Source organism: Tiliqua scincoides, chromosome 3, assembly GCF_035046505.1.
Source record: "Tiliqua scincoides isolate rTilSci1 chromosome 3, rTilSci1.hap2, whole genome shotgun sequence".
NCBI classification, from domain to species: Eukaryota; Metazoa; Chordata; class Lepidosauria; order Squamata; family Scincidae; genus Tiliqua; species Tiliqua scincoides.
The window spans coordinates 162,881,499-162,905,132 of record NC_089823.1 but is presented as its reverse complement, the minus strand read 5'-3'; the positions used below and the strand labels follow the sequence as shown (position 1 = coordinate 162,905,132).

The following is a 23,634-nucleotide window of genomic DNA, read 5'->3' as shown; positions in this document are numbered from 1 at the left end:
CAAATGGATACGGCATGCCTGCACTGCTTGCCTGTAGTTCGTGTATTGGTGAAGCTGCACTGTACTCATAGACAGCCAGGGTACTGACTGTTTGATGAGTGTCATCTAGTAGTTACTTTGTTCAATAAGGTAATTACATAAATAGTTGAGTGGGAATTGTACTTGTTTCATAATTAGGTATCTTTTTTGGAATTTATCTGAGTCAATTTTTGATGGGGGGGGGTAAATATTTGGGCTCAGGAAAAAATTGGAAATAACATGGGATCCTCCAGGAAACACATATTCACAAAATGAATTTTCACCTTCCGAGCAGTTTTCCGAGCGAGTATTTTATTTAGTAAAACGGACAACAATCAAAGTAAAGAAGTCACTCACTCCAGTATCCAGTCCATTTTCATTTAGCAAGGGAACAAGCTTGAATGGAAGCGATCTGCTTTGCGTGCCTACCAATTCCTTGAGCGCTACTGATGCTATGCCAATTAGCCTGAAAGACAAGAGGGAAGAGTATTATCAAAGAATTTAAATAAAGCCCTAAATAGAAAAATAGTACTCTTCTTTGATCCGTTGCCAGTTTGTTCCTGACTCCCTTAGAAAAAAACCGACGTAAATTCCAAAAAGCAATGTAAAAAACTTCATACAGCACAATTTATTGTATCATAAATGCCCATTTATTTTATGCATTGTTTTTGCACTCAACTGCATGAGACATTAATGAAAATTTGGAAGATTGAGGCCCCAGAATAGGAGCTTGCAGTAATAGGCTGTTATTGTGATGAAGCCCTTCTACTGCTGAGGCCCTTCCACATTAAAAAGCTTGTCATCACTGTTCATTTGCTTGTTGGAGAGAAGGGAGAACAGTTTGTCTCTAGGATTAATCTCCCATCCCCCTCCAGGGCTATCAGCTTCATCAAAACTGACAACAATGGACCTTGTGTTCAAAGAAGGTGCAGGAACACAGCACAGTACGCAAAATGCACAACATGCATATCCTACATGCTGGTATACTTCTGGCACATATCATAGCAGAGCAGACTGTTAACATTATTTCTTCTAACAGTGCAAAAGACATGTTCTGAAACCTTAAACTGTAAAGTCCCTGCACAGTGCAGCCTACCAACAGCTACCTCTCAATTAATATAATTGTCTAACAAAAGCAATTGTTTCAGATGTTGGAAGGAGAGGGACCTAGTGCAGCACCTGCAATGCAAAAGACCTTGTCATAAGGTTGCAGTGCCAATCACAATTACTAAGAAGTCAGATTCATTGTCATTAGTAGGTTCTTAAAGTTCGTGTGTTTAGATCTGAAATTTAAGGGTGCTTTCAGATAGAGGGTTGTCTGAGCAAGTCACACGGTTACATTGCTATAGTGATCCTCGTGCTAATCATTGCAGTATACTGTAGAAGCATGAGAGTATGGGTGGTAGCATAGTGGAAATTAGAAACGATTGCACACACCCCCGCCCACGCACTACACGCACTTCCCTAGCAGGAGTGCCTCCCCCCCACTTCTGGCTTAGTGCCACAGTCACTGGAACATCTCTACCTAACTGGCCAAGTTATATATTCAGCAATAATTACAAAACAAAATTCTTTCTAGACATACAGGACAAGGAATCATATTTCTTAATGTTTGTCCGTGAGACTCTATTACTCCCATTCTTTGTATGTTTTAGGAAGAAAGTTTCTAGCAGTTGTCTTCCTTCCTGAAGTACTACTGCTCTACAAAAGGAGAGTTTTCTTTTAAAAAAAAACCTTGAGAGTGCAAACGTTTACAACAATTAGGATCCAACATTCCTAGGCTCCTGCATGATTTCTTGATCCTGCGTAATTTCTGCATAATTTTTTGGAATATGTTGCTTAATAATAAGTCTTCAGACCTCACCAGAGATAAATGCAATTGCCTTAAGGTCAAACTAAATGTGACAGCAGGATGAGGTCTCTGGATAAATTCTGTTACTTAAATACAGCATGGGTGTTCACTTTCTTTCTGGACTTTGTGTTTTGGCCATTTCTCTCCTCATAAGGAAAACTGGAAGTAATCCTTGTCAGGAAATAATAATAATATAACACCATATAAAAAATATGGTCTGTGGTGTGAAGGTGTAGGTAGCAGGAAAGCTCCATTGACCTACCCATGATCACTTGGTTCCATGAACAGCCCATAAGCATACAGACCTATCTATGTTATCAGAGGTCCAGTTTTGCACAGGAGCCTAACCACATGTACAGAGCCTATGTGCATACAGCCTGTACAAGTGTAGGATTTGTTCCTTCAGTCAACTGGACATGCATATGTCAGGGGTAGGCTGATTGCTGCAATTCTACTTCCCCCTTGGAAGTAGACATGTTTTCACTGTAAACTAGTGTTTGTGTGAACACCACTATGAAATCATTTGCAAGCATTATTAAATTTGGGCTTCTAGATATTAAAGGCCCTATCCTATCCAAACTTCCAGTGCCGATGAAACCGCGATGCAGCCCCAAAGTTAGAGAACAAACCCTTATCTTGAGGAGGCCTCCATGACTTCCCCTCCACTGCAAGATACAGCGCATACCCTGTTGGCATGGCTGCATCAGTGCTGGAAACTTGGATTGGATTAGACCCTCAGTGTCACTGAAAATGTAGGCAGCATTCAGTTGAATTAATAAGTGCAATTTAATTAGACAAACCTTCACAGTATGAGGAAATGGAACACACAAGGTGGAAAAGTTTCAAAATCATCCTGATTGTAAATCTATTCTTACACTGCTGTCATAAGGTACATGGGTGTGGTTGCTGAAACTGTCATCCAAGTGAAATGACTTCATTTCTATTACCTTGGCTTTGTACATTCCCTTTCAGAAATTGTACTGTACTCGCATTCACAAACAGTACAGATGTGATCTCGGTTGAGTTTTTTTTAATTCTGTTGTTTAAAGATCACTTCATGCTGCTTTAAATTTGGCTTGTACTGTCCTTCTATACTAGAAGAAAAAGAGGATGCTACCTACCTGCCAAACATTCACAAGTGGAAGGTGGGGAAACAACCAGCCTAAGGGACTTCAAACTGGTCAGTTCTCTCAACATTGCTTGTGTAAGGGCCATGGATAGTTCAGGTTTGTCAGCTTCTCAGTTCTGCTCTTTCAATTGCTGCCTCCTTTCTGCATTGCACAAGGCACCTCATATGGAAAGGGCATATAATATAAATACAGAAGGAAAAAGCACATTCTCTTCCATGACATTTTAGGAAGACCCCTCCTATGTATCTGAGCATTTATGGCTGTGACTCTTCCCCATAGAGTCTCCTATAATGCCCAATCATGTCTTTTGATGCCAAACACTTCTTTTTTCTCCCACTCCTTTTTAATGTTAAATGAATTGATTCTATTCTCTTGGTTTGGAGTTGGCTCTGTTCCCATGCTTATCAGTTTTATTTTTCCTGCTGTTTTAGTTGTTGCTGTTGCTCTTATGTCATTGTGTTCATTGTTTTAATAGGAGATCTCTAAACTTTTTGGCCAAAGGGCCACATCAAATATCTGGCATAGTGTCAAGGTCCGGAAAAAAAAAATTGTAAATATATAATTTAAATAAATACATTAGAGATGGAACTTAGATGAATGAATGAATGAATGAATGAATGAATGAATGAATGAATGAATGAATGGGCTCAAATTTCTAGGATTTCTCCAAGCACCAACACAAACCACAGAAATAAAGCACGCACTTAAATGAACCCCCATTCCCCCACCTCACTAGCACAGCTCCGGTTATGTTTGGTCAACTGTGCCAGAGGCTCTCAGGGGACCAGAAGCTGGCCACAGGCTAGACAGAGGCTTGCCCCTGGGCCAGGATTTGGAGACCATTGCTTTAATTAATGGTGGTAAATGTGGGGGCCAATTATTAGCATGTCAGGGTATCAGTGAGGGGGACAACTTCAGCGGGATGGTTGTCTTTTGACAAACCTAATGGAAAAAGGGCAAGAACTTGCCTGTTTTCTCTTCTGTAATTTGAAGCTAATGAGTTCCTAGGTGAGAACATGTGCTTAATGATGTCACCTTCTGCTTAATGACATCACTTCCAGCCATCAGCAGGCTCCATAAGTGCTATTTGGTCCACAGAATGGAACAGGTTTGACATCCCTGTGCCAGATTTATGTGGATGATCTCACAAGACTAGATTGCCTGCTGGATTTTTATTTATTTTTAATTTGTTGTAATAGTCCAAAAATTACTGTGCAACAACTATTATACTAAAACAAAGGAAAAAAATTCATTACTTGCACAAAAATTTCAAATAAAACAGGAAGAATAGAGCATTCTGGGAGCTCTTAGCATTCTCTGCTCATCCTGTTTATTTGAAACAGGCATGGAGAAAGGAGACCATGCCAGAGCTCCAGAGAAAGGGCTTGAACTATATAAGTCACTCACATAAACTGTAACAACATTTATCTCTGCTCACCCTACCACTGTCCAGGATCACCACGCCTCCCTCTACTTGCCCACATCCAACTGTTTTACTAAGCAGCCAGGTTTAGATGAGTAGTAAGCAGCAGCATCTTCCCCCCTCCTTCTTCCACAGAGGGAGTTGCTGCTGGCCAGTCCTCTTCCTGCTCACTCTCAGCAAGTGAGAAGAGGATCAGAGTCTGCTGAAGTAGCTCAGTGAGCAGTAGACTGGAGGATGGTGGAGGGCTGATGCAGGGTGTAGGCACCCCTCATAAGTTTATTGCTCTCCTCCACCACCAACACTGGACATAAGCCCTTCGGTAAGCAGGCCAGCCCTGTTGGGCAACTTTTCCATCCATCTGCTGCCATCAAAAGCAGGTAGATCCCAACAAAGCAGGTAGATCCCAACAAAGTCACTCACATAAACTGTGACAACATTGATCTCTGCTCAACCTACCACTGTCCAGGAACAAAAAAATCAAAGCATTGTGTTAAAACTGGCCCTCACTCCTTATTGGAGTGAAAAGGATCCCAGAATTACTATTCTGATCAATGCCAGGTGAACTATGTGGTCCTGTGAACTATGCTAAGAGGGGAAGAGACTCCTACACTGAGCACAAAGCCTCCTTCTCTCCCACATGATATGTCAGAACAGCAACAAAAATGTTTGCATAAAGGATGAATTACAAGTTATTTGAATAGTTCTGCTTACAAATCTAAAGCCACAATCCTATGTAACTTGCCCAAGAGTAAGGCTGATTAATACAGCTGTACGTACTTTTGAGTAAACACGCACAGGATAAGGCTGCCTGAGTGTTTCAGAAGTTAGCCACAAATTTACATTCCTCACAGGGGGAGTAATGGCTGTTTCCTTAAGCAAGGGACCAGCCTACCACTTTTCTCCTTTGTTGCTAGGTTACTAACCACTCAATGTCTGGAAAAAATGTGTATGACTGTTAGCTTCTCCTCCCACACATGGAATAAAATCACTTTGCTCAAACTTCAGTGTGATTTGCTGCTGTGCATGGAAATGTATTCTGTGCTCTGAGGTAGAAAACATAGTTCTATAGTCAGTATACTGCACTTCTGTATGAAAAAACCTGTTTTTTAAAAAAATAGTATTGCTGAAATTAAATACTTCTAAGAATGAGCTTGCGTAACAGAAAGCAGATGTCTTTTTTTCCTCTGCTATCCCTCTTCTATCCTTCTCCTTATATGGGAAAAACTAGTCATGTGTAGGTCGCATGGATTGTGTCCTGTCCCTAGCATGCTGTGAGTTAACATTTTGCAGCTGTGGGCTTTTTAGTTACTTTCCAAATGAGTTAAAACCTGCATTACAACATACATTATGCCTGGACTGATCTTAAGGTCTGATAAGGTGCCTGCAAGTCAAAGCTAGTTATGATGCCACGAGAAGTGCGAAGAAGAAAAAAAAAACAGTGTTCGTGTTGGCTTAAAATCCAGGGACATGCCACAGCAATGAGTAGCCTGCTGGCAAAGAACAGCTGCAAGGAATCATCTACCAAGCTGCTGCTCCTAAGCATACAGTTCAGTTAAGACTATAAGGAAAACTTGCAGGCATAAGAATGGAATCTTCACTGGGAATGGTTGGAATCCCCTCTGTTTGTGTAACTTTGATCACAGTTACTGTTGGGTATTTTCCAGGGAGTCAAACCAAACTCAAAAATGGATTAAGAGAGATGTTTTCTCAGTGAATCAGAAAGGAACTAGAACTCCAAAGCTCCTGTTTGTTTTTAACCTATTTTTGCCCTGCCACAGGTGTATGCATTTGGTCCCTGTCGCAGGGACCAAATATATGCATTGTTGGAGTATATGCAACATTGGACCAGGAGTATATGCAGTGTTGGTCAGAAATGGCTTAAGGCCCAATCCTGTTGCAAATCTGCTGTAAGGACAATGGGACAGCACCAGTTGGAGGCCAGTGGACCGCCGTCCGGAGCTCCATGAGAAGCACTAGGCGGCCCCATGAGTGGTGGTGTAGGGCAGGGTTCTGGGGTAGGGAGAGGCAGGGGGAAGGTGGAGAGAAGTCGTGCCAGGGAAGGAAACAGGGCGGAAAGGGGTGGGATTAGAGGAGCAGAGCTCTGCTGGATTCAGAGCCCCATGTCGGGCCTCGCAGCCCAACACAAGGTGTCTTTACTCTGCACTAGCTAAATAGCCAGAATAGAGTTGACTAGCCCCATTGTGGAGCTATTTTCCTTAACCAGGGGAAGGGGACAAATGAGATTGAGCTGCCCACCAGGACTGAACTCCTAGAAAGAAATTATAAGTTGCTAATTAAGACAATTCTTATTTTTATATGATGAAAGATGCCACTTTCTGATTTATAAGCATCACCACATATGATTTATAATTTATCATTATAATTTTGATTTATAATTTATCACCACTTTCTGATTTATAAGCATCACCACACCACATGCTGTGGTGATTTTTAAGTAGTTAAAATCACCACAGCAGGCTGTTGTTTCTGGTCAGCTCACAACCCTAGTTATAACTTTTACCAAAAATACTTGAGTTTGAGAGGCCTCAGTTGTAGTGACAAGTCATAGTTCCCAAGAGGTTTTCTTTGTTCACTCATTATTTGTATTTAGCATAGATAACTGGAAGCCAACTCCTTACTCATAAATAAAAGAATCAATATTTGTCATGATCAGCACTGGATCATCATGTGAAACACAAATAAAACACAGCTGATGCCTGCACACACAACCATTTGCCTAGACATGGATACATCTGGTTTACAAGAAAACAAGAAACACCTGAAATCCTAGCCCAAATGCTAGACTGAGCCTGTCTGAATATTCAGATAAGAAGTTGCACATTTTCTGTGATCTCATGAGCATTCTTTGACTCCAGGTAGGCATGTGCCTGAGTTTCTCTCACCAAACACCATGTGCCCAAGGTTGTCCTTGAGATCTGAGACAGAATAATACAGGTCTTATTGCAGGTGATCCTGGTAAATTAAAAGCTGCCAAGTTTTAATGTCCAGCCTGGTTTTTAAAGTGCCCAGGAATTCAGTATTACAACAAGATATAAGAATTATGGTACTAATTTTATCTCACTCAACTGATTTGAGACTCAGAATCCACCTACATGTTACATTAATCCATGACCCTTGTTTGCTGGGTTTTTATTATCTAAATAGAAACTGTGAGAATGTGTGTGGGAAGCAATGGCAGTTTTCTCCTTGGTTCATATAGCAACCATGGGGGGGGGGGGGAATTTGGATTAGGACCACAAAGGAGGCAAAGGATTAAGAGCCCAGTCCTATGCCTGCTTCCTGTGGTGTGGAGGTAGTCATGGAGTTCTCCTCAAGGTAACGGAATGTTTGTTCCATTATCTCAGGGTTGCATTGTAGTTGTACCAGTGCTGGAAAGTTGGATAGGATGGGCCCTAAATCCCTTCTCCTGCCACTAAATTCTGGCTGAGTTTCCTGTATGACTAAGGACACAATTCTAACCAATTTTCCAGAACTGTCCTAGCCGCAATAGAGCCCCAAGGTAAGGTAACAAACATGTCCTTATCTTGAGGCCCCCTTGACTGCCTCCCCATTGCAGGTTGCAGTGAACGCCACACTGGCACAGCTATGTCAGTGCTGGAAAGTTGGTTAGAATTGCACCCTAAATGTCATTTCAACAAGAATTCATGCAATTTTGCATTGCATTTTAAAAGGGAGTAAAAGTAAGAAAACCAGATAACTGTTTGCTGGAAATGCCTTTCCAAATAAGTTTTGTTCAGTGCACTTTTCATAAATTCCTAGAATCAAAATTCTCGTGTATTAATCAGAAAGCAAACAGCACACAATAAAATGCATTCAAGCAGCCACCATCACCTTTGCATCAAAAATGGATCTGCCATTATTTGCATGCATATCTCAACCAGCAAGGGGGAAAACATGAAGAAACGCATATGACAGCTGTGTTATAGTCATTCATACAATAAGGCTGCAATCCTATATACCGGGGTTCCCAAACTGTAGGTTAGAGCCTTTTTTTGGTGGGCCACCAAAGGGCGATGGAAAGATCAGATAACTAATTGCCTCAAGCCCTGAAGCTATTGAAAAATTAGATACTTTAGGGGCTAATTACCCTGCAAAGAGCTCGGCTCCTGCAGTTTGCAAGTTAGCTGCTGACTGCCCTGCAAGGAGCTGAGCTCCTTCTGTATACAATCATGTGTAAATACAGAGAGATAAAGTTTGAGGGCTGTTTTCCTGGTTATTATTACTTAAATAAATATTTCTTTCTAGATCTCCTTTTTTAAAAGTCTGGAAAATCTAGGATGGTCTGAATAGAGTGTTTTAAAAAGTTGTCCTGGTGCTAAAAAGCTTGGAAACCACTGCTATATACTCCTACTATATTCAATGGGAGCAAATTCCATTGAATTTAGCATGAGCTTACTTTTGAGTCGACATGCATAGAATTGTGCTGTTAGCCTGATAAAATTTGACTGAAGATATATGATTAAATCTCATATCTTATAGATACATGACATAGGTTAATCTGTGTGGACACATATCTGACAAATTTAATATGAAACAGTCTGAAAGAAAATACCATGCTGGCTAGCTGTGCAAAACTTATATCTGATATGTGTATAGTTCAAAACCTAGTAAAGAAGGTTCCTTAATAGCTCAGTCCTAATGGGGTCAGGCAGCCGCAGAACATATGAAAAGCAGAACGGCCATAAAGCAGTCCGCGCCAGCCATAAAAAGCGCTCTGAACTAACATGCTGCTGGAGTACCAGTGGTAAGGCCAAAGCTTTCCTACTCATTCCTGAACAGCCAGAAGAAGCCACCAACAGAGGTAACACGGCGAGGGTGGCAGGACAGGGCAGGGAAGGGTGGAACAGGCTGAGGGTGGGCAGGCTGAGTCTGGGAAGAGGGTGGATTTGGTGGCAGTGGTGGCTGCTGAATCCTCATCTTCTTCCTGGACCTGATCTTGTGGTGCAGGTTCACAAAGACCTGCACCAACCATTTCACTAGCATAAGTCTATAAGTAGACTTCCCCTCCCCCATGCTCATCCCCTGGTAAGAGAATGAATCGGTCTTGGGGGGGGGGGATTGGACTGCTAAGTCTCTTCTCATTACTCTTCTAATCCTTTTGATGTACATTTCCTTGTGTAGTTTACTTTCTCCGAAATCCACTTCTTCAAAACCTTTATGGAACAATTAAAGCCTCACTTTTTCTGTGCTTCTCATTTATAACTGAACTCTCCTCTCCTGATCCACCCTTGAGACACCTTTTGAGGATCTTCTCCCTGTATCGAGTTCATCATATTCATTTATACTATGTTTTAAGTATTCTGAGCGTAAGTTACATCACTGTTGTGTCCGATACATTATTGGGATGATAAGTAAGGAAGATCAGAAAAGAAAAACATCATATTTACAGAGATTATCTCCCCAAAGAACTGACAATTCGTAAATACTAATGAACAAAGCAGAATTCCTGACAGCAAAGGAATCCATAATGTATCTGAAGTCTTAAAAATTTAGCAAATCCAATCAAATTTACTTGATTTAATTTTAAAGGAACTTTTTGCTTAAAGGAAGTTGCATAAAGGAAATTGCACTGAAAAATGAACAAAACCAGAGGGTTTTTTTAAAAGTTTAACGTACTTGTTCTGTCCTATTGTTTCAAAATCTTTCACAATAATCTGCAGAGATGATGAAATATCCAGAGGTATTCCTCTCAAATCAAACTCAAGGATCTGTGCAAAAAGAATGAGAACATCCATTGAAACAGACTGCATAACAATCACTGTAAAACATTTTATGAATAAGCATTTTACCAACATTTTAAAATCAGGAGCATTATTAGATTTAGGCTGCAATCCTAACCACACTTTCCTGAGAGTAAGCCCCATTGAACAAAATAGGACTTACTTCTAAGTAGACCTGGTTAGGATTGTACCTTCAGGCACACTATAACTGCAGCCAGCTCTCTAGGCTGAAAGTGTCTTTGAACATATCTTACAGCCAGTTCACACAATCTCCAATATGTAAATGCTGCATGCACATGAAGATGAGGCAGCAGATCCCTCTATCACATGTTTAACATATTATGGGTGCAACCAGGTACAAATGTACATTCATGCATACAATGGGCACAATCCACTGAGGGTTATTCATGAGTGAGTCCCACTAAAAACAATAAAAAGGGATTTATACTACTGGCCAATACACACTTCTTGTATTCCTCACTTCTTGAGGAAGCCCCAATGAATACAATGGGATCCTGCAGTAGGGAGGCAGTCAAGGAGGCATCCTCAAAGTAAGGGCATGTTTGTCACCTTACCTTGGGGTTGCATTGTGGCTAGGTCAGTGCTGGAAAGTTGGTTAGGATTGCACCCTAAGTAAATGTGTACAACTGGGCTGTACATCACGACTAACCAATTCCAAGGAATGTAAGAGGAGTTAGATGTATCTAATTTTTGCTGGATTATGCTCAAATATGTTGGATTTTTGCAATCCTTCCGTTTTTCAGGGTAGAAGTTATCACAGGAATCAACATATGTATATATGTGTCAGCATCAAACATAGTACAGTATATGTGCCTTCACTAGATATTTATATTTACCATACAAACTACCACACTGCATTGTATTGCAAACATTGCAAACAAGCAATCTTTATATGTTTGAGACTTAAGTATATTCCTTAAGTATATTCCTAGTAGGGGGGGCATAGAGAGTATTAACATTATAGAGCTGGGACAGACTATCCAAACATATTGTTGTTGTTGGCAACCTTCAGTCTCGAAAGACTATGGTATCGCGCTCTGGATGGTGGTTCTGGAACAGCGTCTAGTGTGGCTGAAAAGGCCAATTCGGGAGTGACAATCCCTTCCACACCGGGAGCAAGTGCAGTCTGTCCCTGGTCTGTCTCCCTGGCTATGGGCCTTCCTTCTTTGCCTCTTAGCCTCAGACTGTTGGCCAAGTGTCTCTTCAAACTGGGAAAGGCCATGCTGCACAGCCTGCCTCCAAGCAGGCCACTCAGAGGCCAGGGTTTCCCACTTGTTGAGGTCCACTCCTAAGGACTTCAGATCCCTCATGCAGATGTCCTTGTCTTGCAGCTGTGGTCTACCTGTAGGGCGCTTTCCTTGCACGAGTTCTCCATAGAGGAGATCCTTTGGGATCCGCCCATCATCCATTCTCACAACATGACCGAGCCAACGCAGGCGCCTCTGTTTCAGCAGTGCATACATGCTACGGATTCCAGCACGTTCCAGGACTGTGTTGTTTGGAACTTTGTCCTGCCAGGTGATGCCGACTGTTGTCTTCACTGTTGTCTTCGATGGCTCCACATCAGACCCCTTTGACATCCAAAGCGGCGTGAAGCAGGGCTGTGTTCTTGCACCAACCTTGTTTGGGATCTTCTTCGCTGTCCTGCTGAAGCAGGCCTTTGGAACTGCAACAGAAGGCATCTATCTCCGGACCAGATCAGACGGAAAGCTCTTCAACCTCTCCAGACTGAGAGCAAAGTCCAAAGTCCAGCTGAAATGTCTGCGTGACTTCCTCTTTGCTGACCAAACATATATCCCTGCGGTTTTCAAACTCTCCGGGAGTTTGAAACCCGCAGTAAGTCTTTGCGGGGGCGGGGGGGCAGGCAGCAGGGACAGGGGAAAGGCAGCGATGCAATCCCCAGGATCGCGTCGCTCAGGGGGCTGCAGGGACTGGGATGCACTCACCAGTCCCTGCAGCAGCCATCCTTGTGTGCGAGGCGCCTGCAGGGCACCTCAGGTCAGGAAAAGGGAGAGTAGAGCGATCTGCTCTGCCTCCGCCAAAGCGGAGCGCAATCGCCCCACTCTCCCTTTCCCTGACCTGGGGAGCCCTGCAGGCGCTCGTGCAGGGCTCCCCGCACACAGGGACGGCTGCTGCAGGGACTGGAGGGTGCACCCCAGTCCCTGCAGCCCCGTCAGAAGGGAAAGCAGAGCAATCGTACTCTGCTTCTGGTTTTGCGGAGCAGGGCGCAATCGCTCCGCTTTCACTTTTCCTGACCTGGGGAGCCCTGCCGAAGGTTGCACAGGGCTCCCCGCACCACTGGGAGGCCTCAGGAGGCTTGGGCAAGTGCACCCAAGCCCCTGCAGCCCCCATGAGTGGCTGGCAGCCCCCGCCCCTTAAGGGGGCAGAGGCCAGGACCCATAGGCTGGGGCATCGCGACGCCCCAGTTTGAATACCACTGATATATCCTATAGATTATTGTGTTCCACAAGCAAAGATCTAAAAGGGCCAAGGTACATAAAACCCATCAGAATGTCTCACTCAGAGAAACATGGGAATCGTGTTCATATAAATGGTTGATCCTTTCAATTTAACAAATATTCTTTAGGGAAGTAATCTTATGCACAGTTACTCAGGAGAAAGCCCCACTGAATTCAATGAGCCAGGCTTCTGAATAAAAATGCACAAACTTGAGTTGCATTTAACACAGTGCCTTTAACAAAGGAACAGAAACAAAGATCCTCTTTAAATCTTCAGAAAGCAGAAATAAAAACCACTGAGAGGCACTAAAATAGATTTTAGGGCCTCAACTATGGTGTGGCAATGCCTCTGAATATCAGTTGCAGGGGAGCAATGGCGGTAGAGAAATATGCTTTTCTATCTTTCTTGTGGGTTTCCTAGAGGAAGCTGATGGGTCACTGTGGAAAACAGGACACTGGCCAAGATGGGCCTTTGACTCAGCAAGGCTTTTCTTATGATCTTACTATACTAGGTACTGTAGTACAGTACGTGTTTCTGCAGCTAAGCAGCTGTGGTTTGCAATCTGAATAAGAGACCACTGTAAGAGCAGGCTATAACGCATTTATAAAAATTGTTTTTTTAATTAATTTTACAAACTTCATTGAAACACTGCAATAGTTATAAACTTCAGTTATAAACTGAAACTACAATAGTTATAAAGTTCTGGTGATAAGCATAACTCAACAGTGCAGTGGTTCTCACACATTTAGCACCGGGACCCACTTTATAGAAGGAGAATCTTGTCAGGACCCACGGGAAGTAATGACCAGAAGTGACATCATCAAGCAGGAAAAATTTTTAACAATCCTAGGCTGAATCCTACCCACACTTACCCAGGAGTAAGTCCCATTTACTATCATTGTTAAAAGAATATACATAGTAGCTTGTTAAAAGTACAGGTCTCTAACATTTCCCCAAATGCAGTCACATACCATGGTAGCATCAAGTCTAACATATTAAAAATAAAATATTGAAATGAATGGGAACCCACCTGAAATTGGCTCACGACCCACCTTGTGGGTCCTGACTCAAGTTTGAGAAACACTGCAATAGTGTATATTCACATACATTTAGCTGCAGATACAGGTGTTTGGGGGGTGTATGATAATTTTAATTAAATTTTTTAAGCAACTTTAACATTTTATTTTTCTTCACGTGTCCTAGTTGCATTGCCTTTGGGGTCCTGAGGCACAGATCGAAGCCTTCCCTGAAATGAACACGCTTCAGGTGACACATATCTGTTGAAATAGTCACACACCACACACAGTTCACTTCATTTCATGTTTATTTACAAAACTGATAACTGCATTTAACATTCTCAGTTGTGGGGGAAACACAGAGAACGCAGAGAACAGGAAGCATGATGTGACACTTGCATTTCTTGTTGTCCTTCATGTTCCTAATGCCGAGAGTCTATCAACAGGGCACAAGGTTAAATTCTGCTACACATACAATTATGTCTTATCAATGCTGTAGAAGCAAAAATGAGCCCACCTCACCTCATTCCAAACAGGGTTGAGTTCACTATCAATTTTCTTTGTTTTCTTCTTTTCATCTGCAAATAAAAAGATAGGATTACGCTGCAGAAAAAATATATAAATATCAATGATCATGCATTAAAATCTTCTTTGTACAAACAGGCAACCATGGTGGTGGTACCCAACCCAATAGTGTTGAATGGATTTATATAATTTTTGACTAAAGTGATTTTTGCAGCATGTTATTTAATAAAATACACTACAAATGTACATTCCCATTAAGATGCACATATCCCAGGGACAACTTACGTGGTCCTTAATATATGCAGCCCCTTGCATTCCCCCCCCCCAATCTAACTAGACATTTTCTGTCAGGTAGGTTCAGGTGTCATTCTGTGGTGAAGATAGTGTCTGAGAGCCCAATCCTATCCAGCTCTAGTGTAGCCACAATGCAGCCCAATGGTAAGGGAACACATGTTCCCATACCTTGAGAAGGCCCTAGTGACTGCCCCTCCACTACAGGATGCAGCACACACCCCACTGGCACAATGGCACCAGCACTGTAAAATTGGATAGGATTAGGCCCTGAGTGTTCTCACACCCTGATTTAGCTCTGTCACCACAAACAATCCCACAGTGGTTTGTGTCTGCAGCTGAGCGCTCATAAAACTGATTTGCAACAATCCTGCCTGAATCCAGAGTGATGAAAAACATCAGTCCAGATAAAAAGTAAAGCCACTTCTCATGCACCAAAGAGTCATGCAAACTGGCTCACAGTGTCTATCTTTCCATGTGACTTTCGTAATGCAAACGTCAACTTAAGTAACCATAATGACAAGTTAGATCATTCTTAACTCTGAGGATTCTCACTTTTTGCCTGAATTGCTACTGCTGTTTGAAATACTGTATAATAGCTATAAAGGCCTTGTCATTTTGATTGCAGGCACTGTATATGATTAACTTGAAATCTGCCTTTTGTGCATGGAGATTCAAAGCAAAATACAGTGGGCCCTCCTCATCTTCGGGTTCGGAACCCACAGATTTGACTTGTCATGGAAGTGCCTTCCAGTCGTGTCCAGGAGGTGGTCTGAGGCTTCTGAGATGCAAAAAACTGGAAGTGTGTCTCAGAAGCTTCTGGGACATGTACTGAGGTGCACAGAGGCCATATGCATGCTCTCTGCACCTCAGGACACTTTCAGATGTGACCAGAAGCGATGGGCACATCCAGAGATCATCTAAGGGACCCCCCCACACACACACACACAATCTCAGTATCCGTGGGTTCAGTATCCATGGGGGGGGGGGGGTCTGGAGTCCATGAATACCAAGATCCCACCTGTATATCATTTCTTTAATTCAACAAACACACAGTGCATACAGTTTTCAGCAGAAATATGAAAGACCAAGATAAGGATATTCAAAATATGTTAGTTTGTTATGTTAGCAAAATATGTTAGCACTGCTCTGAACTGCTCAGAAACTCTTAACAGTGGATTATGATGGATTTATTAGCAGATGGACACAAGTGAACAGGCTTCTTGCTCTGTCATTCCTTCTCTTTTTAACCCACGTGTGAGTCAGTCTGCCCACAGCTCACAAGGACTTGGGAAATTTTTTTCTGCTGCTTGCACATATGGGTGCTGGCTGATAATTTAGCCCTTGTACAGGGAGGAGGAGGGAACTGACTCACATAGATTCCTGTAAGCAGAATTAACTTTAAAAAAAATACTCTGTGCAGGATAATGACTCAGACCAGACCACAAAAGACTGCCAAAGGAAAATATCTACTGTAATGCTACCACCTTAAATGTACAGTATGGTCTTAATTCTTTTTGCTTTTACCAGCATATAATACACTGGTAGAAACTCATTGTTTCCAGCTGAAGAAAGGAATGGAACAAGCAGCACCCTTCCACCGTCCTTTGGCAAGGAGAGGGGCATAATGTCCTATTGTACAAATGGAGAAGAACAAATGTATTTTTGGTTACTTCTTTATATGTGTATCTTGTACTTCGTCAGCCTTACTCGTACTCTGCCTTATCCCCATCTAATAAACCTACACTACATTACTTCTGTTTGGTTGAGGTAAGGATAAACCCACTACCACTGAAGTAGTCAACTGAAATTACTGGATCTTACTTCTGAGTAAACCTGGTTAGAATATGGCTGTTGTGGAGCCCCTTTTGTAGCTGCCACAATCAAGAGACTGTTCAGGGTGATCTCTTAACTTTCATGAGCATGACTAGGCCAGGCAAGTTTCACTCTGGGGACTAACGCTGGTAGCTCTCACCATCTCACCTGAGCAGACCAGAACTGCTAGGTGCCTGTAGCAAGAGAAATTTGACATGAATATATGCAAATACCTATATTCAACCCATTACCTATTACTCTCCCTAATTACAGAAGTCATATTGTGTTCTTGGCATTTAGGCAAGGCTGTATAGGTGGCAGAAGCACTGAGCAATCCAAAGCTAAAGGGCTGTTAAACAACAACAACAAAAGATGTACACTTGCTCCCCACTTTACAGCCACCCAAGCACATAGGTTAGGAGTAGTTTTAAGGAGTATTGTATACAGGGCAAGCCCACCCATAAGACCAACTGAGGCAGGGATGTCCACCTCCATTGGCCACTTACCTCCAGTGTCTCTCCTCCCCCTCCCTGGACTTGAAAAAGGAGAGGGGCAGGAAAAGAGGGAGTCTTCCATTTTAGCCTCCTCTTTCTTTTACAGTCCAGGTAGTGGGAGAACTAGAGGCTGGCGCACCACCAGAAAAGGGGGGGCACATTCAGCATGTAAGGAGCAGAGAGGTCTGAAACTAGCTCTGGTAGTATACTGTTGATGGATAGGAGGCTGAGAAAACAGTTAGCTTGCCTAAAGCCAGCTAATGAATGCATGACTGAAGTGAGATTTAAACCGAGAACTTCACACAGATAACATTAACCGCTAAGCAACCTATACTAATTGTTCTGTGGGGTGACGCAAAAATACTAATAACTGAGACACCATTGTACACTTCCATTTAATCTAGAGCAGCAATTTTCAACCTGTGTGCTGCAGCACATTGGTGTGTCGTGAATGATTTACAGGTATACAGTGGGAATTTGGGGGAGGGTCTTTTATTAGTAGAGCCATTGACGATGAGAGCCCCCCACTGGCAGTGTGGTGTGTCTTGTCCATTGTCAAACAACGGATGGAGCATGCCTTGACAATTTTAGAGCCTTTTCAGATTTCTGTGAGATGAAAAATGTTGAAAATTGCTGATCTAGAGAATCAGATTTATAGCAACATCTAAGTGCTCAGAACTGAGCCTGCAAACTGGGAAAACACTTGGCTTTACTGAAGCAAGGGTGTGGCCTTTCCTTTGTACTTCTTTCATTAGTATATTTAGGTTGCAATCCTTACACTTTCCTGTGAATAAACCCCACTGCACTGTTAATCAAACATACTCGGTTGACAGATATACAACTGAAAACAAAGCAAGCAAATTCTGCTTTATCTGAGCTATTTTCAGTTTACAAAAAATGATAACGCAGTACTCTGAAACCACAATTTAGCTTTCTGCTTGAGTGCAAACAATAACTAATTTCAACTTAAGTTCTTGACTTTTTTTAATGTTTGCAACTGTGCAAGCAAACTACAGGCATAATGCCAATTTACATGTGGATTTAAGATCCAAAAGGACGTAAAATACACTGGGTTTTATCCAGATTTATATGTGTAGTAGAAACTCTACCAACAGCATAGTCCCACAAATGTAACACAAAAGTCAGCAGAAGGAAATATTTGCAGGACACTATTTGCGCCGCTTTCCCCACCTAGTGCAATCCTCCACAATATTATATTGTGCTTCTTGTGGATTGGGGTTAATAGAAGTGTTCAGAATTTCTTGATTTTTTTTCTTGTCACAAGAATCTTGCACTAACTATAAAATTATTCTTCCAAAAATGCAAGTTTTCCACACATAAAAGGGCACATGGATACAAACCAATACACAGAATCTAGCCAAAGTTACACGCTTTTAAGTTCCACTGATTTTAATAAATTAAATACATGCTGGAATCTGATGCACACTTATGGTAAATCCAGCTAAACACCGTGGGACTTGCTTCTAACAGGCTTAGGGCACAATCCTATGCACGTCTACTCAGAAGTAAGACCTATTGAGTTCAATGGGACTTACTCCCAGGAAAGTGTGGTTAGGATTGCGACCTTAGAACATCTGATGAAGTGGAGTGTAGTCCACCAAAGCATATGCTACAATAACCTACCAATTGTATTCTTTATGCACCATAGCATTCAGCTGCACCAAAACAGTCTGTGTTGCCTGCTATGATGGGGGAAGGGCTGATTGAGAGGCTTTGGAGAGGTAAGGGAAAATATTTTCCCTTGCCCCTCAATAAGTCCCTCAATAGCCAATGGGTCTCCTCAGACCTTTGACAGCTCTTTAGCTGGCACAAGTCTGAGGAGACAAAGGAGGCATGTTGACAAGCTCTGAAGGGAACAGCATCTTGTGCAAGTCACTCATACCACCAGGTGCCACTCCCTCCCACCACTGACATGCCCCATCCCTCTTTCTGATCCCCGCCCCTTTACACCCACCCTGCCAACTTAACAAGGTTGGTGAGATCTCTCCTCATTGCTGCCTTGCATGGGACCCTAAAGGTAAACATTTCATATCCCTGACAATGGCTTTCAGATACTTCTTGTGGGATGAACACGAAGGATAGAATGGGGACTTCTTCACCCAACTACCAACAACAATCACTTTCTCCACCAGTGGCCAGCCAGATGCCCCAGGGAAGCTCACAAGCATGGCAAGAATGTGACAATAACCAACCTCCCCTGTTCCACTGAAACAGGATCAGCAGGAAGGATGGAGGCTGTGCAGAGATAGCAGCTTGAGAAAAAACAAGGGAAGGGGGCACAGCAGCACCTCTACCCCATTTCTTATCTACCTAAGGTGTGCACTTGCACTCGCAGGGGGGTTTGAGTGGTAGGGAGGCACAGGCCACCCCTGAAGATAATACATGCAATGTACTGTGAAACTGCCATATAAATGCCAAGTATTATTATTAGTATTAGTTGTTGTTGTCATCATCATCATCATCATAGTAGTAGTAGTATATAACACCCACTAAACTGAAGCATATCTATCAGATAAGCATTGGAGGTGTGGATTACTGGGTGCAGATCTGAAACAGATTTTCTGGTGTCCGCTTATAACAAAATATTTGAAAGAGAAAAAAAGTCAGTACAAGAAATAGAGGTTGTGAACTTATCTATCACTGAGGTATGTAAGGGGTTTGGTACTAATGAAGGCCTAGAGTTGACTGCTGATTTACTGACAGCCGAAGGGATTACAATAGCAGTCCATTGTGCATTCTACTGTGACGTCTCATCCACTCTTAGTGCTTACAGGACATTCTCTGGCATCTAAACTTCTACCTTAAGCCATGCTTTGCTTGTACTGGACTTGCTTCTACTCACACTTTTGGCTCTGATCCTGTAAATACCACCCACATCCCAGTCCCTTGGAGACACTTGAGTTGCTGCATCTTTGGATCGCTTTGATTTTTCCACTGCTTGGAAGCTTTTGGTACTGCAGTCATTCAGTTAAAAATTTTCACAAAATAATGGAACCTGCAACAGATTCATGTGACAAACTTTTGACCTGTTTTGCAAACTTTTGCCCAGTAGTAGCCAATTGATATTTGCACAGGGGAAAAATCAGTTCTCTGACTGGTTCATTGTGAGCCCAAATATCTGCAAGTCTATAATTGTGTGACGTTTCATCCAACTTTATTTCAACGTGGTGCCCACAAAACACTGAAAACCCCTTAAACATAGCTTGCTAACCCCTAAACACTAATGCTCTTCTTTAAATTACATACAGCAGTGGTTTTCAGACTGGGGCATCACGACGCCCCAGCCTGAGAGACCTGGGTAGTTCCCCTTAAGGGGAGGGGCGGGGCGGGGGGAAGGCAGAGATGCAATGCCAGAAGACAATCACGACAACTTCCTGTTTCACAAAAGATGCCCTGGTCCCTATGGGTCTCCTCAGACCTGCACCACCTCTGGAGGTGGCGCAAGTCCAAGGAGTGGCTTCAAGCTGCTCCAATCTCCCTGGGAACGGGGGTTGGGATCCAGCATAACTACTGGGTCCCAGCCCCGTCTACCACTCCCTGACCTTCTGCCCACCCCTGGGGCCGCCCACTGCCTACCCTCCCCCTACACAGGTGTGGCTTGCTCCCCCCTCCTTCCTGCCTCCCACCCACTCACCCCAGAGCTTTGAGTTGGCCCAGCTGGGCTGATGCAAGGTTCGATTCCTCCGTCAGCGCAGAGGCTTGTATCAGCCTCCATAGGTCAGCGCACCTCTGCGTGCTGGCCTTGCTGACTCCCAAGGAGGCACAAACGTGCCTTATGGCACATTTACGACCCTCCTGGGCAGGCACAAGGAACTTGCGCTGGCCTAAGGGCGCCTCTGGATTGCACCCAAAGAGACAGAAACCCAGAAACAGACAATCAAGAATGAAGATCTCCCGCATCTTTTCCCAATGCCATTTAAATATTCCAGCAATCATTTTTTCCAAGTATCAAGGGACTGGCCAACTTTCCCATTGCACTGTAGCAACTACTGAAGAGCCAAGTCTGTGTTGTTATTTGTGGCCAGTAAATCTCTTATGACATTTTCCAGCTCAGCAAATGCATTCAAATAATGTTATTTTAAAAACTAATAGCTCCAGCCACAGCCCAGTTCAGTCTATATGGTGAGCCATAAGGAAGTTAGAAGATCAGACTGTACTAGAACTGTGGAAAAAGGAAGCAATAAAAACTGAAATTCATTGCAAACCAAACACCAAAAATGAAAGGAATCTCATTTAGACTTATTGATAAAGTCAAACATCTCTCCTCCTCAAAGCGTTGGTTATTAACTTTCTAAACATAAAACTGTGACTTCAACCCTATACACATTTACCTAGAAGTAGGTCCCATTGAACTCAGTGAGTAGGTATGCATAGGATTGTGCTGTTTGGGTCTGAAAAGCAAAGATGCCTCAATGTGCTTCGTAAGGTAGATACTCAGTGTCTGAAATGTTTTTAAAAACTAAGCTAAACTTTTAAGACAACAATTAAGGATACAAGCCTAACCAGGTCTACTCAGAAGTAAATCCTATTGTGTTCAGTGGGACTTACTCCCAGGAAAGTGAGGTTAGGATCGCAGCCAAAAAAGAATCCCTGTCCACAAAAAGGCTTACAGACAAATGCCAACTGAACAACTGCAATCAAAATCACCATTTGTGTTGCAGTGAAGTCATTTATCAGCAAAGGTGCAACTGACCTGCACATTCATCAGAACTAAAGGCAAAGTCTCAGTGTGCCTTGGTACAGATGAACAAGTCTACATAGGAGTTGAGAAACAGAGTTGTGAAATAGAAACCCCTGGAAATGTCATCCCAGCACTTTCCACCCTTTTTACAAGCTATGTTCCCATGACGGTCAGCATTTATTTAATTGTAAGGATTTGTATCCTTCTTTTCCTCTCCAGAATGGAGATACCCAAAATAACTAACAGAAAAATAACAGCCGTCAATACTAAACAGCAATCAAATCAACAACCAAGAAACACAAGTGGAAAAAAGAGCAATAAAACAGTAACACTGATACCCAGAAGGAGCCAAATAAAACTTCAACATCAGAAAGACAGAAGGCTAACGGGAAGCAATGTTTCCAAGAGGGACCAAACTCCCAGAAAACAGGAGGGGAAAAACACTTTTTCAGAAATAGATCTTTTGTAACTGCCATTATATCATAACTATCATACTTTTTTGGATCATGCTAGAAAGAGAGAGAAAAAAATATATTTCTAATAATGTATCCTGTTTCATAAGTTAGCATTCCTTACCTTTGAAAATAATTGACACAATGGGATCTGGTTTCCCAAACTTATGTTTAGGGATATTTGCAGCCGATTCAACAATTACCCGGAGCATGTTTTTCAGCAATTATGAAATTGCCACTTAAGAAAAAGAAAGCTAAAGACATGTGTACTTCAGACTCTCTGCAGCCTCCCGGCAGAATTGCCAAAGGAGGCAGCAGCAACAGGGAATGTTCTTTTACAGCGAAACACACGACTGATGGGTGGATCTATGACGAGTTAGTTACTAAACTAAAGGCTACAGCAAGAAAGGGATTTGTCAACTCGCACCCACCATTCCTGTGGGATTAGACAGAACTGGTATGAACTTGTGAATTCTGGCAATGCAGGCTGAAGAATATGCAAAGCACCATGGTTTCACTGAGGCTGTTGGGGGGGGGAACCCTCTGCATATTATTACAGGACAGAAATGTGAATATGAATTAAATATTAATTAGAGAATTGCACATAACACCTCTTTCTTTCTTTAGTATGCATGTTGAAAAATGCAATGAAATATGGAAAAATTTTCCAGTAATTTATTGCAATATTCTTGTTTTCTTTCAATTCGTTCTACGAATCAGTAGGTTTGTCTTGCTCTCCTTTTCTCCATTTGTTCAAGAACACATACAATCAAATCAGTCTTACATTGCCCCCTTCTGCTGAGATCAAATATAACTTTCTAAATAAATCTGTCACACTGTACATATACAGTATTTTCTGCAGTCAGCACCTATATTCTGCAAGGAAAAAATGCTACATTTGACCAGTTAATCATACCATAATAGGCGCGGCATGGACCACGTGCCATAAGGCACGTTTGCGGGGCTTGCCACCGGGTTCCTGCCAGAGCTGGCTCAGCACCCACTGGTGCTTAGCCAGTGCACGGTGGGTGCCCGTGTTCCGTGGCTCGGCGGTATTTAAGACCACCGGGCTGCAGAACGGAAAATGGGGACATGTCCGGGGAGCGGGGGAGGTGTGTTGGGGGTGGGGGGAGGCGGATCTGCACAGCTGAGCTCCGCAGGATCCAGGGTGATCGGGCTGGGCAGTGTGCCTTACACAAGTGCCTTCACTTTAGTAGCAACCAAACAGTCGCTGCTAAAGTGAGTAGTCCCATTGCGGGACTGCTTCCCTTACTTGGGGGAAGGGGACGAATGTCCCCTTCTCCTGAAGAGCCTCCCACGGTAGCGCAGAAGGCACTGGATCTGGCGGGAGCCCTTTGTGGAGCCGCCGGTTCCCGCAGCTCCGGGCAGCTCAGGATTGGGCTGCCCACTAGTTAAGAACCATACCAAATCAAGTCATTTGAATTGCTGGACTGACATTTAAATCAAGGGCCCAACCCTATCCAACTTCCCAGGGCTAATGCAGCCATGCCAACAGGGCATGGGCTGTATCTTGCAATGATTGGGCAGCCATGGAGGCCTCATCAAGGTAAGGGAATGTTTGTTCTCTTACCTTGGGGCTGCATGTGGTTGCAGCAGCGCTGGAAAGTTGGATTGAATTGGACTCCAATTCTGCCTCTCAGCATCCTGTTTGAGGTAAGTGGGAAAATCCCACT

At 42.9% G+C, this 23,634-nt stretch overlaps 1 protein-coding gene across 2 annotated transcripts in view; it reads right to left on the bottom strand.

Moving 5' to 3' along the window:
* Positions 1-22,152, bottom strand: part of MYOF (myoferlin) — a 106,648-nt gene extending 84,496 nt beyond the window's left edge. For both annotated transcript variants that reach the window (XM_066622085.1, XM_066622086.1), the window contains exons 1-4: positions 22,065-22,152; positions 14,184-14,239; positions 10,061-10,152; positions 376-484 (exon numbers count right to left, since the gene is read on the bottom strand). In XM_066622085.1, the coding sequence (XP_066478182.1) occupies positions 376-484; positions 10,061-10,152; positions 14,184-14,239; positions 22,065-22,152 (345 nt within the window). The remainder of the gene's footprint in view (positions 1-375; positions 485-10,060; positions 10,153-14,183; positions 14,240-22,064) is intronic.
* Positions 22,153-23,634: the final 1,482 nt, after the last annotated feature.